Below are 19,519 nucleotides of genomic sequence, written 5' to 3' on the forward strand. Positions count from 1 at the left end.
ATTTAGGGAAGTGATCACAAGGAAATGTCTGCACGGCTTATTAACTCCCCACACTCAGCTCCGTCTGTCCCCTGGTAGAAGTCATGCTGTGGGGTCATTTATAATTGGCCGAGTGCAGCTTATTACCGCTTGTGTCATTTTATCAGATGCATCATTTTCTTTCTCTCTGCGCATAAATGTTGGCGGAACGACACACACAGTAGGGGAACTAAGATAACCCGGGAGATCTCTCCCCTTGAGAATTACATAAAAGAGAAAAGAATTCACAGAGGTCTGGACACCGGCAAAGGCGTGGACGACCCAGGGGCGCTGGAGAACGCCATGACATGCTAGAGAGGTTCATCAAAGATAATGAGAATGCATTATTCAGAAATGACGGAGACGACTGAACAGCCCCAGTGAGGAAATAGAAGAAACTAGGATTATAATTGAGCCACTAAAGGGAACAAATACCTGTGACAGACTGGAAGCACGTTCAGGAAGGAAAACCATGGAAAATAAAAAACATAGGGGGAGAGGGCATGGTTTGAGAGATCGACAGACAAAAGGTCGACAATGTATAGGTCGACACTAAGAGGACGACAGGCAATAGGTTGACAGGGATAAAAGGTTGACAGGTACAACAGGGATAAATGGTCGACACAAAAATTGTAAATACTGTTTTATTTTATTTTAAGCTCAATCCTAGCCCTAACCCTCCCCCTGGTGCCTAACCCTAACCCTCCCCCTGGTGCCTAACCCTAACCCTCCCCCTGGTGCCTAACCCTAACCCTTCCCCTGGTGCCTAACCCTAACCCTCCTCCTGGTGCCTAACCCTTCCCCAAATGCCTAACCCTCCCCCTGGTGCCTAACCCTAACCCTCCCCCTGGTGCCTAACCCTAACCCTCCCCCTGGTGCCTAACACTAACCCTTCCCCAAGTGCCTAACCCTAACCGGAGCCTAGACTTAACCCTTCCTCTGGTGCCTAACTGTCCCCCAAGTGCCTAACCATAATCCCTAACCTTAAAAATTGTGATTTTTTTTTTTATGTCAACTATTGGTGTGTTGACCATTTGAACCTGTCAACCTTTTGGCAGTTGATCTTTTGTCCCTGTCAACCATTTGGTGTTGACCTAAACATTGTCAACCTTTTGTCTGTCAAACCGTCATCCGGATAGCTTCTAGCTATTATTTATCTAGTATAGTCTGTAAAATGATAGCTAGAAGCTGATTGGCTGTAATGGTTAACTTCTACAATTTTTCTCTGTAGAAGTTTTTTTTAATACAACTGTAGTCTTTATATGAAACTAAAGACACTGGTCCTAGTGCGCACATGCACTAGCCTAAGCCAGAAGTAAAAGATACGCCTGGAAACGGGTGTATTTACGCTTACATTGTACCCTGCATAGGTCACAGCTCTGTTGGCGCGCCCTCACTTAACCTTGCCCACGTGAAACGCTCTGCTACAGCCTCTTCAGTTATAACTGGAGATGCCATTGACGTGGTGAACTTAGGGACGCCGATACAGAGGAGCCTTGACGCGGCCCGGCGCTTAACCATCTATTTGCAAATATATGCAACAACGGCCTCTGGATTCCTATTATCATGTGGTATCCAAGCCTTTTAGCTGGTTTATTTTTTGTAGTGTGCTGGAGGAAAACCTTTTTTTTTTCTTTTGTTTTCCGTAGCCCAGAGTAATCTCCTCCCTTAACAAGCACCTGAGAAAGACCATTAAGCTGATCTGAGCAACCACCAGGGGCGGTTGGGCCGCCAGGAAAGCAGCAAAGTTCCCCCTTGGCCGGTCCCTCGAACCCCTCTGCCGGCCGGGCTGGGTCGACACTGCCAGCCAGCTGCCGCGCATCCTGGATTTGCGTTTCCGCTGTGGAACGCAAACCGGAAGCTTCCGGCTCCACCATGACTGTGCGGTGTCCTCAGCCACCACCGCCCGCTGTCAGCTTCCCTTGTCTCAGTGGGATGGTCGGGGCTGGGCCATCCCCTGAGGCTGCGGGAGGCGAGGTGGACTAAGCAGGGATGAAAGAGTCATCTGCAGGCTGCAGCTGTATAGCTAGGACAGTGTTGGCTAACCTTGACACTCCAGCTGTTATGGAACTACATAACCCAGCATGCACTGCTACAGTTTTGCTATTAGGGCATGCTAAAACTGTGGGAGGGCATGCTGGGATATATAGTTCCACAACAGCTGGAGTGTCAAGGTTAGCCAACACTGAGCTAGGACGTAGTAGGAGCGGGACACTGGTAGGAGAAGCTTTCCACTCACTGGCTGTGCAAACTGGCTGCTGTCAGAGGGACGGCAATCAGGGCCTATGCAGAGACAAGGTGACCCCGGAGTGGAGGTGATTCATGCTCAGCTTACTGTTTCCCATTGAGTCCATTCCACTCCCATCTTGTCCGCTTATTCCCAGCACTACCCTGCCCCCTGCTCCTCACTACTACTCCCATCCTGCCCCTGTTTTCCACTACAACTCCCATCCTGCTGCCTGCTCTGAACTACTAGTAATTCCAGCCTGCCCCCTGCACCGTACTACAAGCCTGCCCCACATTACTACTACTCCCATCCTGCCCCCACTTCTCACTACTACTCCCATCCTGACACTGATTTGCACTACTACTAGTGCATTTTTTTCTTGCGGGGATTATGGTGTTTTATTTTTTTCCTGTGGGGCCAATGTGTGTGTTTTTTTCCTGTGGGGGCTAATGTGTTTTTTTTTTTCTTCTCGGGAATCAGTATGTTTTCCTTCCCGTGTATTTTGTTGCTTTGTCTATGGGCCAACGTGTTTTTTTGTTATTTTTCCCGTGGGGGGGCCAATGTGTTTTATTTTTTTCTTGTGCATTGTTTTTAATCTGTGCATGTGTCCGCGTTACAACATTTATGCGTCCCGATGGTGTTCGTACAGAGTTGCAGTGCGGATTCAGACGCATGCACCAAGAAGTGTATGAGAAATGTATTGGGTGTTCCCAGGGGGTTGGCTATATAGAAGGTGAATTGCTCACATTGGAGGCTATACTCAGACAGAGGATCTGCACCTAGCATAGGGCTGGGGAAAGTTTAAATGGTGCGACCGATGGTGGCGTCTACAGCATGGCTGCAGCGTCTGTAGACGCAGAAAGTGGGCATCTCAGTCCTTGCATATTGGAAAGCCCATACTGTATGTACACCAGGGAGGGGCATTGTAACGTCATTAGCATAAAGTCGCAGACGCAAGTGCAGCAAAAGACGCAACTGCGTCCAACTCAGAATCAGACCCTATGAAGAGGGATTCCGCCCCCTTTGACAGACCCCACCCCCTCAACAGACCCTGCCCCCTTTAGGGCTGCTTCAATAAATTTCCTGGGCTGGTTTTCCATCCCAATCCCCCCCCTGGTGACCACTATTTTGTATAAGTTGAGATGCGACTGACATATGGGGAACTTTTCATCGCCCTTACTTGCGTACTCTCGGTTCCAGAACATGCGCAATGCAAAAGCCTGCAAGGTCCACTCTACCAGCAGGCCTACGTTCCACTGTGCATCAGCCCCACTACCAAGTCTAACCAAGGTACACTAACCACATTATTTCATACTTACCAACTTTCTGGCAGCCCCCTCCAGGTCGGTGCAGAAGGTAGGGTGGGGACACTGAAGTGGACGGAGTGGGGGGCGTGTCCATGCGATCGCTGCCCCGCCCCCTGCTTTATAATGCTGATATTGCCACATTACAATGCAGGGAGCAGGGCTATGGTTACGTAATTGAGCGCGACTTGCGTCATCACCTCCCCCCCCCCCGAACTGCCCACTTTCACGTGTGGGTGCGGGGGGTCGGCACACAATGCTGGGGACTTGCCAACTCTTGCGGGGTGCCGGCAGCGGCACCCAATTTTCTGAGGCTCCCGACAGTCTGCATTATTTTTATATAGACAGGCAAACCTACTGCATGGCTGCACCGCGCCTAATTAGCCAGTGGAGGGTGCCTCCGGAACCCTCCCCGGCAATGGCGGCCGTGCACATGCAGTCAGCGTGACTGCGTATGCGCAGCATCCCCGGCAGCTCTCTAGGCACATTGCAATTTACGGACTCTTTTCGGAGCCCATGTCCCTGCACGTGCCGGGGGATACATCCGGGCGCTATGATGGCATCTATCATGGGGCGGTACCAGGGCCGTAGGGAGGGTGGTGCGGCGGTTGCCTCCGCACAGGGTGGAATCCTCCAGCGGCACCGGCCATACACTTCTCTGCGCCGGAGGTCTGCAGGAAGAGACCTCCGGCAGTGGAGCGTGCCGCACAGTGAAAGTCGGCGTAGGATCCCGCCTTCCCTCAGAAGGAAAGGTAAGCACTCAAGGGGGGGGGAGGGGGCGGAGAGTGAGTAAGAGGGGCGGCAGTGCTGCACAGGGCGCACTGCCGTCCAGCTATGGCGCTGGGTGGTACTATCATGCCCAGATCGTATTGCAATCATCAATAAATGGGGGCCTTGGGCCTTATTTATCATGCCTAATGTGGTGACTGGACATTTAAATTCAGACATTTATTTCCAAGACAGTGACAGCCGAGCACATCCTGGAGTCGAATACAAGCTCTTATCTCTTCTTCCTGGAACCAGCACAATCATATCAAGAACAGTGAACAAAATACCAAGTCAGCCGCCTTGCAACATGAATTTTATACAATGTAACGTAATGTTCTCCTGCACAAGGGTGTACAACAGGGCTTATGCCTACAGATCTGATAAGGTGACTGTTCCTGTACATCCCTATCAGCTATCTGTCCACGTCTATATCTATAGTCTGCCAGCCGTTAGAACCTCTGGAAATTCAGCTTGGTCACTTCCTCTGATGAAAAGTAGTTACACCCACGATATTGTCTGGTCGTCTGTACACACAACAGCGCCATATTGCCGCCATCAGCGACTATTTACACTAAACTCGCTGTATATACTTGTCCAGAGTCTCAGAGTCCCGCACTCACATCTCAGCAAAGACAACACAGGGGTGCACAAGAGCTAGAAGGCCCAATCCCAATGCTCCAGCATATACTGTATGTATATATATATATATATATATATATATATATATATATTTCCTAAAGAATCGCTCACCACCAAATTCAGCATAAAGAGATTTACTTGCCTAATCCTGCTTGTATATAAATGCAACGTTTCAGTCCCTTCTGGAGTTTTTTCAGGAAACTCAGTGTGCAACAGGTCACCAACAAAGGGCCTGATTTACTACGGATCGCAACTGCGATTCCGCACGCAATCGTACAATTGTTGCGTTCTATTGCATGCGTATGCCTCGCAGTGTGTGTGTGAGAACACTCCACTGCACCCAGGACTGCGATCGCAGTGACCACGCAGACCCATCGCAGGGTGTTTGACAGGAAGTGACGTTTGTGGATGGTGATGGGGGGGGTCGGTGAAACGCAGGCGTGCCAGAGCATTTAAACACTGTGTGGAGTTTGTATATTCTCCCTGTGCTTGCGTGGGTTTCCTTCGGGTGCTCCGGTTTCCTCCCACACTCCAAAAATATACTGGTAGGTTAATTGGCTCCCAACAAAATTATCCCTAGTGTGTATGTGTGTGAGCATGTGGTAGGGAATGTAGAGTGTAAGCTCCACTGGGGCAGGGACAGATGTGAATGGTAAGATATTCTCTGTACAGAGCTGCGGAATATGTGTGCGCTATATAAATAACTGGTAATAAATAAATAAATAAACACCGTTGCAGGGGCGTGCATAAATTATCCACTGCGATGCCGTACGCAGCCTGAGGTCTGATAGCGTGGTGTGAAGTTAGCAATTCCTGTGTAAGGTCAGGGCTTGTGTAAGTGTGCGTGAGGCTGCGATGGTACTCCATGTTACCGATGGTTTCACAGTCTTGCTAATCATTACGGATGTGTGTAAGGTAAGGTGGGCGTCCTTATGTTGTGCTGCGACCGCAATGGATAAGCATATCGTCACCGTGAGACTGTGCGATCGCGGTTGGGATCCGTAGTGAATCGGGTCAGCTCAATAAAAAATCCATACCTGCGTGCGCAAATAACCGATACTCGCTCAACTGTGTAAACATCGTCATTGTGTCCACCTTAGGATATAGCCCTTAGCGTACTTAGCGCCTCTAAAATGGTGGTATTTCTCTTTTCTTGTCCCCCTATCTGTAATGTTCTCTATGAGCTGTAATACAGACACAGCTATTGTGTTTCCTCTTGTTTAGTTTGATATGCACAAAGTATCTGCCTGCCACTGCCTACAATGCGCCTGCTTCAGCACGGATCGCAACTGCAATCGCAGCTGTGTAATCGCGCATACAATGAAACTGCGAAAATATACTAATGTCTGCCACCGCTCAGCCAGCATAGAGACGCCTTCTCACATCCGTAATACCTTGCAGTCCTGCGTATACATCGGCAGGGCCGGATTAAGGTCTGGGGGGGCCCCTGGGCAACACAAATGTTGGGGCCCCTATTAAATGTGACGGACTGGGGGTATACACAATGGGGACCTCATGCAGAGCCCGCAGTAGTGTCAGTGCCCACAGTGGTAGTATCCCGCTAGCAGAGCCAACAGTAGTGGTGCCCTTTATGCAGTGCCCTCTATGCAATACTCCCATTAGTAGTGTCCCTTGTAGTCATGCCCCCTGTAGTTATGCCCCCAGTAGTAGTGTCCCCAATAGTAATGCCCCCTGTATACAGTAAATGCCCACAGTAGTAATACCCCTGTAGTTGTGCTCCCAATAGTAATGCCCCCAGTAGTCATGCCCCCTGTGTGTGCCCAATAGTAATGCCCTAGTTGTAATACCCCCTGTATAAATTCCCCCAGTACTAATGCCCCTGTATTTGTGCCCCCAATAGTAATGCTCTTTCTGTAGTAGCGCCCCCCCTGGAGTAATGCCCCCAATAGTAATGCCCCCCCCTGAGTAATACTTACCTTAAGCCCCGCTCCCACATCCACTGCCAGCCACGTCCAGTCCGCTCAGCTGCTCCTCTGCACCATGGGAGACGTCATGCAGGGAGTTCCAGTCTCCGGCTCCAGCTGCCGCTGCGGGGAGAGAGCCGGGCGCTCGCTGGTTACAATCTCAGCGGGCGCCTGGTAAATGGAACCTCCCTGCGGCGCCGGGGTTAGGCTGCTGGAGGAGGCAGAACTGGTTCCGTCTCCTCCGGCCCACTTTGGGTGTGTGGGCCCTTCACGCGTGGGGGCCCAGGGATGACTGCCCCCGTCGCCCACCCTTTAAACTGGCCCTGTACATCGGTAACATTGGAGCAAAGGGACATAATGCACCCGAAAAAGGGCCATGGCTTCATGGGGAAGGGCCAGGGAAGAGATAGGAGAGGCCAGGAGATGCTGGGGATAAATAGGGACATAATATAGTGCACCTGAGAGAGGGCCATGGCCTCATGGGGAAGGGCCAGGGAAGAGATAGGAGAGGCCAGGAGATGCTGGGGATAAATAGGGACATAATATAGTGCACCTGAGAGAGGGCCATGGCCTCATGGGGAAGGGCCAGGGAAGAGATAGGGGAGGCCAGGAGATGCTGGGGATAAATAGGGACATAATATAGTGCACCTGAGAGAGGGCCATGGCCTCATGGGGAAGGGCCAGGGAAGAGATAGGGGAGGCCAGGAGATGCTGGGGATAAATAGGGACATAATATAGTGCACCTGAGAGAGGGCCATGGCCTCATTGGAAGGGCCAGGGAAGAGATAGGGGAGGCCAGGAGATGCTGGGGATAAATAGGGACATAATATAGTGCACCTGAGAGAGGGCCATGGCCTCATGGGGAAGGGCCAGGGAAGAGATAGGAGAGGCCAGGAGATGCTGGGGATAAATAGGGACATAATATAGTGCACCTGAGAGAGGGCCATGGCTTCATGGGGAAGGGCCAGGGAAGAGATAGGGGAGGCCAGGAGATGCTAGGGATAAATAGGGACATAATGTAGTGCACCTGAGAGAGGGCCATGGCCTCATGGGGAAGGGCCAGGGAAGAGATAGGGGAGGCCAGGAGATGCTGGGGATAAATAGGGACATAATATAGTGCACCTGAGAGAGGGCCATGGCCTCATGGGGAAGGGCCAGGGAAGAGATAGGGGAGGCCAGGAGATGCTGGGGATAAATAGGGACATAATATAGTGCACCTGAGAGAGGGCCATGGCCTCATGGGGAAGGGCCAGGGAAGAGAGAGGGGAGGCCAGGAGATGCTGGGGATAAATAGGGACATAATATAGTGCACCTGAGAGAGGGCCATGGCCTCATGGGGAAGGGCCAGGGAAGAGATAGGGGAGGCCAGGAGATGCTGGGGATAAATAGGGACATAATATAGTGCACCTGAGAGAGGGCCATGGCCTCATGGGGAAGGGCCAGGGAAGAGATAGGGGAGGCCAGGAGATGCTGGGGATGAAATAAGAGGAAGCTACAAGCAAGAATGATAATAAACAGAAATGTGACAGGCCCAAACAGCGCCCCTTGACCTGTGGTGCCCTGTGCGATGGCACCGGCCGCACTACCCTAGCTTGTTTATACACGACCATGCAACGGCGTTCACACGGACAGACACGCCTGCGTTTCTCCGACCACTCCCCCACCACCACCTATCTGCATTCGTAATCGCAGTTTGATCACCGGGTACGCGCAGTGCGGCTTATACACATGTGCAGAGGCTAACAGTCGCTTGATCTGCGTACGTAGTTGCGATTCTTGCTGAATCAGACCCAATGTTTCCAGACTGGAATCTTTCCATAATATATATTATGCTCATTATATTACGTGCATTTAATGGGAAAAATAATCCATTACTGTAATAATGAAACTAACATACTGTGCACAAAGCGCCTATTACCCAACTACAAGGAGCCATTTATCTTACCAATTCATTAAGGGAATGTATTGAGCAATCACTTCTCTACCTAAGCTGATAATTAGGATCAGCGATGCTCCTGTAAGAGAAGAGGTTATTTGGCTTTTGTCCACATTGGTGATCCAGAACTTCTACCATGTATCAATTAAGCAACATTAACACACACTCTAATTGGATGGCATTCCTTTGCGCCTTAAGTAACACTTCAAATAATAACACTTATCTTGGACCGGAATTCTCCTCAATATAATGGTTAGTGATAATGAAGATGTACTCTTGGACCAGGAGACATGATAAGATAAAAATCTACCAAATCTATTGCAACCAGTTCACATCCACTATATATTCTCAACACAAATGTTGCATTAGTGCAGTATGTTAGCAACAAATACATTTATACCCCTTTTACACCGGCGCTAAAACCTGGGTTATTGCAGGGGCAACCCGGGCAGCTCCCTGGTGTAAAAGGGGAGATTGTTGGATCGCCGGGTCGAGTGACCCGGCAATCCAACCCAGATAACTAGCAGGGTTTAACATGGGCGTAGGCCGTGAAACCCTTCTGTGAGAACAGCGCACTCCGGGTCACGAGGACCTGGAGTGCGCTGCTAACCGGTTCGCTGCTCTCTGTATCCTCTTGTGGACATTAGGACCATGTCGACATTCTCAGTGTCGACAAAATATACCACACCCCTCCAGTCAGGGACGTCGGAACGATTTTATGTTGGGGGGGCAATATAAAATAATTCTGATGCCCCTCATCTATCCTCCCCCCCGCCTCCCTCCAAATTACCTGTTGCTGGGCGCATAGGCACCGGAACACCATGGAGCAGCAGGAGGCAGGGACTGGTGCGGCGGCCGCGGACAGTCAGGGGGTGTGCTTTATAGCAATAGGCTGCGCGGCCCCTGCACTGCATGGAGGAAGAGGTGTAATCATTTAACTTAGACACCGCATATTACACCTCATCCTCCTAGGTGCAGTGCAGGGGCGTAACCAGAGGTATGGTGGCCCCATAGGTCTACCTATACACCACCTTGCCCGCCCACACCCCCGCACGTCTTACCTCCTCCTAAGCCCGGCGCACCACTCCATCTCTCCTCGCTGAACTTACTGAAGCTGGGAAGAGGCGTGGCCGTGGTCCGGGGATGTCATCATAGCCACGCCTCCTCCCAGATTCTAAGAGAGCTGATGTCATTTTTAATCAGATGCCGGTTGCGAGCCAAACGGAACTTGCGAACCAGCAGTCGCTGCTGATTGGCTGCTGGTCCGCGAGTTCCTACTGGCTCGCGACCGGCTCCTGATTAAAAATAACATTGGCGGTGTACTTGACTATAGAGGGTATAGGGGGTTGCTTGCTGGGCCGGCGGGCCCCCTAAGCCACTGGGCCCCATAGCAAGCGCACCCCTTGCACCCTCTATAGTTAAGCCAGTGGTGCAGCCTAGTGCCTTTCAAATGTTTGGGGGAGGGGAAACCCCCTTGCCCTCCCCGTTCCGATGCCTATGCCTCCAGCGTGGCGAGGGCCAGACTCTGAGTTGCAATGCGAACCTGTGTTCACGCAGAAAAGCAATTGTTTTTCTCTACTGCAAATGCGTCTAATTCACGAAATAGTTGCACAGCACGTGCGTCCTGTGATGTGTACACTCGGAGGGCCTGATTCAGCGCTGTACGCAAACCCAATGGATCTGTACTGCAAATGTGCCGATCAGTGTCTGCGAGATAGCTCGCAGTGCCTCCTGAGCTGCAGCAAGATTGTCAGAGCGCCACCCGTTTTCGGGAGCCTCCGGCCCTTTGCGGGAAAGTTGGCAAGTATGGGGAGTGTTGAGGGCGTGTCGCTGGACTAGTTGCAATTAGGGGAGTCGAGAGGGGGGAGCAAGTGCTACTTACCCGGGTCGCATCATGCACATCGGACAGGTAAGTAAAACTCAGTGAGGATGTTTCAACATAACTGCGGCTATCCATAGTCGGACGGACGGGTAAACACGTCTAGCGTATAATTTACACCAAGTACAGGGCTGGTGCAAGTTCTGAGTCAGACGATGCTGCAACTGCGTCCACCTCCCAAGTGAGAAGGATAGTGGCGGTCAGGCCGCAGAGATGCGCACAGCTCTACCTGCCAGCGAATTTACACTTTTTGTTTCTGTGCACGAAATGCGGGTGTAATTATAGCCAGGGCCCCCAAAACATTTTGAGGGCCTTGGTGTCTACAGGAGAACGGGAACTTGGCCATGACTGCTCAGAGATTCAATCACTTTAAAGATTACAAACACTGTAGGCACAATCTCAAGTCCCTGTAGAACCTCAGTTTATATTTACAGCCTCCTCATACCAACTGTTACAGTCAGGGACATGATACGCTCGGGGGCTCTACACGGGGGATACTCATAACCGCTCCTCCCAAGTTAACAGCCAAGAACTCGTTAGTGTTTGCAAGGCATCTCTCTGCAATATAAGGGCGACTGGATGCATGCCACTGGGGTGTGTTGCACCGCCTCCTTGGGTGGCTCGTGCCCCTGCCGAGCCCCCAGGCAAGCCCAATCTTGGGTAATTAGAGCCCCCCACTTGGCGCACTTGATTACTACTTGCATTCATCTCTGCTCCATTCTTTTAACACATGAAAGAAACCACGTCTTCTGTTTTCTACATGACTCCTCCCAGGGGCTGGCTGGCAACTTTCAGGCTGGGGGGCAAACCCAAGTGAGTGGCCCCAGGTTTTCTAGAAAAATTGTAGTGCCCCAATACACATTATGCCACATCGTAGTGCCCCCAATGCACAATGGCAAGTGGTAGTGCCTCCCTGATACACATGCCACATCGTAGTGCCCAACGATACACATCATAGTGCTCTGAGTACACATGCCACATTGCAGTGCCCCTGATACTCATTATGCCACATCATAGTGCCCCATACACATTATGCCACATCGTAGTGCCTCCAATACACACTATGTCACATTTTATTGTTCCCGATGCATACTATGCCACATTGAAAAAGCAGAAGCCATTTATCAGGGGATTTTGACCAGGTTAGACCCTCCCACATACACACACATAAAACTGTTGCGAAACTGCATGTTACAACAGTCCTGCAGGGCATCAACTGGAATGCCAGCATGCAGCATATATTTCAGCCACTGACAGCGGTGTGCGGAGAGGCGGTGGTGGAGCATAAAAGTTTAAAGTTTGCCTAAGTATGTGCCCCTGAGCGTACCACATTCCTCAGTCCGAGATAGGATCGAGCTGTCCTCCTGGTTCTTGAAGTTGTAGTTATACTGTGGTGAGCCAGCTGATGGTAATTCTCTGTACAGGCAAAGTGAAACAAGCAGAGTGCCCAACAAAGCTCACCACTGGGGAAGGAGTGAGAAGCAGATTGAAAAGGGACAAATCAGCCTTGTCTTGGCTGCTTCACAGAGTCCGGGGCAAGAGGCGGGGGATTCAGGAGTCTCCCACTGAATATGGCAGCGGTAGGCAACTATTGGTCCAACAGGCTCTGTGTCAGTGTGACCTATCGGTTGTCACCCGCATCATCCGCTCTGCTCAGGGACCCGCCAGCTATTGTGCCTTACAGTAACTGATGAGGGCAGAGGCAGCTGGGGGACGTCAAAGCAGGGCTGAAGCTGAGAGCATATGACCGAGCCATGGTGCAGCCACTCTTCTGTGATTGGATGGGGACAGGCACAGCCAGATTATTGGCTGCAGCACATCATTTAAATATGCACACAAACACATATATGAATAGCTATAAAAAAAATACTTACATATATATATATTTATATACATACATACACATCACGTCTCCTCAGTGTGCAACCCCCAATGGCTCCTACTGTGAGGGAGGTTGGACAGTCTAAGGAGAGGAAGACTGGCCGCTGGGGTTAGTATGGAACGGTGGGGGGAAGGGGGTGTTGGGACGGAACTGTGATGGGATGGTGTCATGGCCGTGATGGGGAAGGAGGTGGGGGGTGGAAGAGGAGGACAGCAGAGAGGGAGTGGGTCCATCCAGACAAAAGGTGGAGCAGAGCAAGGGGGGCAGGGGGGTATATATATATATATATAGTGATATAGTCGGGGTAGGGGGGGTCCTCTCCTGGGGTAGATGGACACTTACACACAGCAGCCAGGAAACAGCACACCAGTCCAGGATTTTCATGCGAGCTGGTCGGAACCAGTTTTATTGTGCAATATAAACAGCAAAATAAACAAAACATAAAAATAAATCCTAGCCCGTCTGGGCACTAACTAGACAGATTATTCCCTCTCTACAAGTGGCAGGGCCTACTGCCTTACCACAAAAACAGCACTTTCAAATATCACAGTGTCTCTGAACAAACCTCAGTGTCTGTTCTCCCCCAGGGTATGTGAGACACTGAACCAAAACCTAACACAGTTTATCTGAGTCGCTTCCAGGTGCAACTACTAATGATCCTGCTCTCAGACTGAAAGGCCCAACACCTGAAATGGCCTGTGGATGGAGCCCTCCCTTCTCTTCTCACATCCAGACCCCTAGGACCCATTATCCGGCTTTTACCAAAAGCCGACACTTCTGGTCTGTTTGGCATAACAGACTATTCCTGGGGTTTTTAAAACACATATGATAGGAATCTGGGACACACATATATGCCATCCCAGACTTCCCCAGTTATTGTGGTACAAAAGTTGTATTCAAATCATTATAGTGACATCCATAAACTCGACATTTCAAAGTCCTTAGACTTTTTCATCAGGATGGGCCACAAATCGTGTAAAAAAAACAATCAAAATCACCTGTGCAGGTGTCTTACTTTATAAAGCCAAAGACACTGAGACTCCCCTCCCCGCAGCACTGCTACCCGAGTGGAAGGTGGGACATCTATCTGCCCGAAAACCGGAAGTGACAGAAGAGATGACGCATTAGGTTGCCTAGCAACCTCTACAGCCAAAGTCCTCTCTGGCAAGCAGCCCTGCGCTGAAGGGAGAAATAACATACTATTAAAGTTATACATTCATACCTCCCAACATGACCCTCTCCAGGAGGGACACAATGCTCTGGTCCTGGACTCCCCTGGTAATTTATGATTGGTGGAGGCTCCAGAGGTGGGGCTGCAGTACAGTCCAAAATTCTAATCGGGGAGTCACACCAACTGTCATTTCACACGCTGCCCAACATCACTGGCTGGGACTCACTGGCAGTTGGTGTGACTCCCCTATTTGAATTTTGGACTGTACTGCAGCCCCGCCTCTGGAGCCTCCACCAATCATACATTACCAGGGAAGTCCAGGGCCAGAGCATTGTGTCCCTCCTGGAGAGGGTCATGTTGGAAGGTATGATACATTAGACCAGTGGTTCCCAAACTTTTTTGAATAATGGCACCCTACAGTATCAGCATTGTTTTCAAGGCACCACTAGGCCAAAAGTTAATGAAAAAATGTAAAAAATAAATAAATAATAAGTAAATTGTGCTTACCTGTCATCCTTAGGTTCACTGATGTGGTGGTGGACAGGTTTGTGCTTCTGTTTATCCACATTTTTACATTACATGGACCATAAATAATTTGATTTGATGTTGGTTCACCAAGCGGAGGCACCCCTGCAAGTGTCCCGAGGCACCCCAGGGTCAGAACGGCGCACAGTTTGGGAAAAACTGCATTAGATCATGGGACAAGCACGTGGAGATACCTAGTGCAAAATATATAAAAGTGCTAGTACATAAACTAAAAGCATTAAAAAAGGGGAAAACAGTAGATGTTTTATAATATTCACATATTCAAGTGCTCGAAACAATTAATATAAACATACCATTGCAGCAATATACCTTAAAGATCCATCACAGCAATAAAGTATATCAAAAGAGCATATACACTGACCTGGTCTCAACACAAATAGTAATGCTATAAGGGAGAAACATCAGAGAGTTTCTTCAGAAAAGGAGATAAAAAAAGAAATCTAATATTCACAGTACTTGCAAATTATATACCCCTAAGGTTAGCAGTACACTGTTTACTAATAGACCCATTGATATTAATGTCATAATCACCTCACATCTGAAAAATATCTATACAAATACATTGAGGGCAAGTGTTTTGTTAAGTCCTCGGGTGCAATGGTATCTAATTTATATATCCAGCGGGCCTCACATTGACTCAATTTCTTAGAGCGATCACCACCCATAATGTCCTTAGGGATGTGATCTATTATCTTGTATTTCAAGGCTGCTAAAGGGGACCGTGCACTTTTAAAGTGACGCGCAACTGGCTGCTCACTCTCCCGTCCGTCTAGAGCTGCTCTAATGGCGGAACGGTGGAGCGCCATGCGTTCTCTGAAGGTACGAATCGTTTGACCCACATAATAAAGCCCACAAGGGCACATGATGATATAAATGACAAATTGCATTTGACATGTTAAAACTTGCCGAATGTCATATTTGCGACCAGTGTGGGGATGTATAAAATAATTACCGGGTTCCAAGTATCTTCAAGTAGTGCAAGACGCACACCTATAGCAACCTAATTTTTTCTTTTGAACCAAAAAATGAGTACTAGGTTCCTTAGGATTCGATGTAATTCTAGATTTTAACAGAATGTCACGGAGGTTACGTTCTCTCTTGTAGCAAGGCATAACTTCTTTGTTTTTGAAGATCAGTAATTCACGATCCCCCGATACAATAGGCCACAAAGCTTGTGAAGCTTGAGGTAATACCTGACTCCCCAAAGTGTACTCAGACACCAAAGGAATTTTGTTCATTTTGGACTGAACCCTTTGCTGACTAAGAAAATCAGTGGGAGGAATCTGTAAAACTTGTTCTTTAGCATTTCTTAAAATCCTCTTATTGTCAACTATTTTAATTTTCACATCGAGGTAGTTAATTTCAGAAATGCTTAGGTTATAAGAAAATTTAACTGGATTGTCACGGACATTTATAGCTTCAATAGTCTCAATGAGCTCCTTCTCAGTACCTGTCCAAAGCAAGAACAGGTTATCTATGTACCTGGTATATAGCATTATACTCCTGGAGATGCGGGGATCCAAAAAGAAAAACTGATGCTCCTGTTCAAACATAAAAACATTGGCGTACGATGGGGCCACATTGGACCCCATGGCAGAGCCGATGCGCTGAAAAAAAATAATTTTCTTCACAATGATCAGTTTTCTCTTAGTTAAAGTGAATTCTAACAACTCCAAGAACAATCCTACATCCAGGTCACCAAAGTCGTTAATCTGTAAAAATCTGCGCATAGAGTTTAGACCCATATTGTGAGGGATGATGGTATACACATTTTTTCACATCAAGTGTGCATAGGATGGACCCAGATGGAATGCTAGCCAAACTATTTAATTTGAACAAAAATGTAGTTGTATCTTTTAAGAAAGTTGGCTGTCTCATAACTAATGGCTGTAACAAAAAATCTAAAAATTGTGATATAGGTTGTAACAAAGAACCCAGTGCAGAGATAATAGGTCTGCCCTGGGGATCTCTTGGCATCCTTATGCACCTTTGGACTGGTGTACATGACTGGAACTAACGGGTAATCTATTGTTAGAGCATCAAATCAACTGATTCTGAAAAGCCATAGACAGAATAGAGGGCCTGATTCAGACCCGGTCGCAAGTGCTGAGCGCTCGCAACCGGGTCGATGGCGGCCCAGAGTGCATCCGCACAACCCGGATAGCGACGGGCAATCCATCGCTCCGGGTCTCGCACCAAAGGGGGTGTGCTGTCGATGTTGAGTGACAGCACGCCCCCTTTGGTGGGCGGACCGGGGGAGTGGCTGCCCAAACGGAGGCGTTCCCATGTGAACGCCTCCGTTTGGGGCCGGCCCCACTGACATCACGAGTGATGTCAGTGGGAGAGATTTCGGCTCTGTTAGAGCCGAAATCTCTCTGGGGCTTGCGGCAACGAGACCCTACCACAAGGGTCTCGTCGCAAGCCCGATGGTCGCGATGGTCTTGACCATCACGACCATCTTCCTGGCCGCTCGCTATAGCTGTGGGTGGTCACCCACAGCTATGCGAGTGGCCAGGAGGCCGTTCAAAAAAAAAATAGTCTGGCCCTGATTCAAAGCAAGCGCTCTTTCAGAGCAAGCGGCTCTGAATCAGGGCCAGAGTCCAAAACTTTTTTGTATTCTGTAGATGGGTCATAGAGAAGACGTTTGTAAGTACTTGCGTCCGCAAGTTGTCGGTCAATGTCCGCAAGATATTTATTTCTGCTCCCGGGATAAATTGCGATAGTGTTTCTTAGGGGCTTTGTCAAAAATAATGATGGATTCATCTTGCAAGCGCGTGAATGTCTTTAAAGAAGCATTGGATGACTGAGGATCAAAAGAAGAATGGGAATGTGTCCGAAAATAACTCATCCAAGGGATCTGGTTGCACTGTTGGTTTGTGTTGGAAAAACTCTTTAATTCTCAAAGAGCGGCTAAATTTATGTAAGTCCACTTTCCATGATCGATCTTGATGTGGATTACTAGGGATAAAGGATAAACCTTTACTCAACACAAAGGGCCTGATTCAGAGCCGGACGCTCTGACCAGAGCGCTCGCTCTGAATCAGGGCCCTCCTACCTAATATTGGAGTGGCCTCTTGGACGCTCGCATAGTTGTGGGTTACCACCCACAGCTTATGCGAGCGTCCATGATGATGTTCGCGATGGTCAAGACCATCGCGACCATCGGCTTGCGATGAGACCCTGCGGTAGGGTCTCGCTGCTGCAAGCCCTGGAGTGATTTTGGCTCTATCAGAGCCAAAATCACTCCCACTGACATCACTAGTGATGTCAGTGGGGCCGGACCCAGACGGTAGACGTTCCCATGAGAACACGCCACGCCCTGGCACGCCCACCAAAGGGGGCGTGCTGTCACTCTCCATCGACAGCACGCCCCCTTTGGTGCGAGACCCCGAGCGACAGCTTCCCCGTCGCTCGCCGGGTCTCGCGCATGTGCACGACGGAGCAGCCTCCGTCGTGCGCATGCGCATTTGGGTACCATCGACCCGCTTGCGAGCGTCCTGCCTCCGGGAAGACAAAATGAATATTAATTATTTTTCCGATTGGTTGGTGGCTTTGCCAATTCTTTCATTCTGCCTGCCCCGTCTTGTGGGCTTGTGGGGTGTCGTTTTTTTACCTTGTAATACGTGACGTACGGGTGTTAGATGAAAAACTAAATTCATCTGAATCATTGGATGATATATAGATATACAGGGCAGATGGCACCCTGCCCCCAGGTCCAGCCCGCCATTTCTCCTCCAATAAGAAGGTCACTTGTGTGCCTGTATATCTATATTGGATGTGCTGTGCTCCAGCTACACTAATTTCACATTTTGTTTTTGCAGGAAGAGAAGCTGCTATGGGAACAGGAATTATATCAGCAGCTGTCCTACCTGAGTCCCCGTTCCTACTTCCACACATTCCCCTCGGATGTAAGTTCCTTCTCCTATGCCATGTACTAATAATGGGCCTGATTCATATCCGGACGCAAAGTGAATATTTCACACAAGTGGACCATTGTTAGCCATTGCGCGTGCACAGTGACGTAAGTTCATCCAAGACGCCCGGAGGCAAGTTATAATTTAGTGCCCCCCCCTAAAAAAAAAGGGAAAATAAATATGGTGGATATTTCTATTCATATCTATCTATATAATATTTATCTAACCATCTCATATCTATCTATCTATCTATCTATCTATCTATCTATCTCTTAGTATATGGTTATGGTGGCTTCTCAGGTGCCGGGAAGAGGAGCTATGTATTGGGCGGCCGTGACGGTACACTCCGGGTATATATTTACAGTCCTAAGTGGGATGAATTTATGTGGGCAATGGAGAAGGTGCCCCCTCAGTGCTGGTGCCCGGCGGCAGGCGCCTCCATTGTCTCCCATAGTTCTGCCCCTGCGCGTGCACCAGAGCTGCAATGCGCACGCACGGCGATTGATTAGTGATCACGCACACGTAGAGGAAACCATCGCAAAGTGAGTGACAGCTTTTGGGGGAGGTAGTGGGGAGTGGCTAGGCAAACGCAGGCGTGTTGGGACCGTTTAAACTCAGTTTAATGGGCGTGCGTAAATTAGCCATTGCGATCTCCGTGGCAGCATGAGAGTGTGTCAGGAGAGACGCAGTGTTTGAGGCAGCTGTGTGGCCGCTGAATCTGCATCGATGTTACCAATGTTCACATCGTCGGACGGATATGAGAAGGCAGCGGGGGGGCGTCTCTATGCTTGGGGAGGCATTAGTATATTTTAGCAACTGCGATCTGTGAGAGATAGCAGCTGCGATGGCATTTGCGTGCACATCTGAAGCAGGCCCAATTACTGCTGTAGCTAGAAGAAAGGTCCGAAGCGAAGTTGTACACAAATTGGAGGTAATTAACCTCCTGTCACTGTGTAGCTGGTATGAGGTGTATGAGTGGACAAGTAACATCCTCAATGATGCATTCCTCTACCTGCCTAGACTACCTGGGTGCGAGAAATGAGTGACTAAGGGATCCCTGCCCATGCAGGCTTTACAGCAGCTTTCCCTTTGGTGGGCACAGGTGTTGTTGTATGGTGGGTGTGCAGGACAGCGGTGTTGTTGTGTGGTGGGTGTGCAGGACACAGGTGTTGTTGTGTGGTGGGTGTGCAGGACACAGGTGTTGTTGTGTGGTGGGTGTGCAGGACAGCGGTGTTGTTGTATGGTGGGTGTGCAGGACACAGGTGTTGTTGTGTGGTGGGTGTGCAGGACAGAGGTGTTGTTGTGTGGTG

General features: G+C 49.4%; 1 protein-coding gene across 1 annotated transcript in view; it reads left to right on the top strand.

Annotated features, from left to right (window-relative positions):
* Positions 1 to 19,519, top strand: part of WAS (WASP actin nucleation promoting factor) — a 58,323-nt gene that overhangs the window by 11,836 nt on the left and 26,968 nt on the right. The window contains exon 3 of the mRNA XM_088470508.1: positions 18,117 to 18,203. Coding sequence (XP_088326634.1) covers positions 18,117 to 18,203 — 87 coding nt within the window. The remainder of the gene's footprint in view (positions 1 to 18,116; positions 18,204 to 19,519) is intronic.

This window comes from Taudactylus pleione, unplaced genomic scaffold (genome assembly GCF_031769625.1).
Source record: "Taudactylus pleione unplaced genomic scaffold, aTauple2 ptg000013l, whole genome shotgun sequence".
NCBI lineage: Eukaryota > Metazoa > Chordata > Amphibia > Anura > Myobatrachidae > Taudactylus > Taudactylus pleione.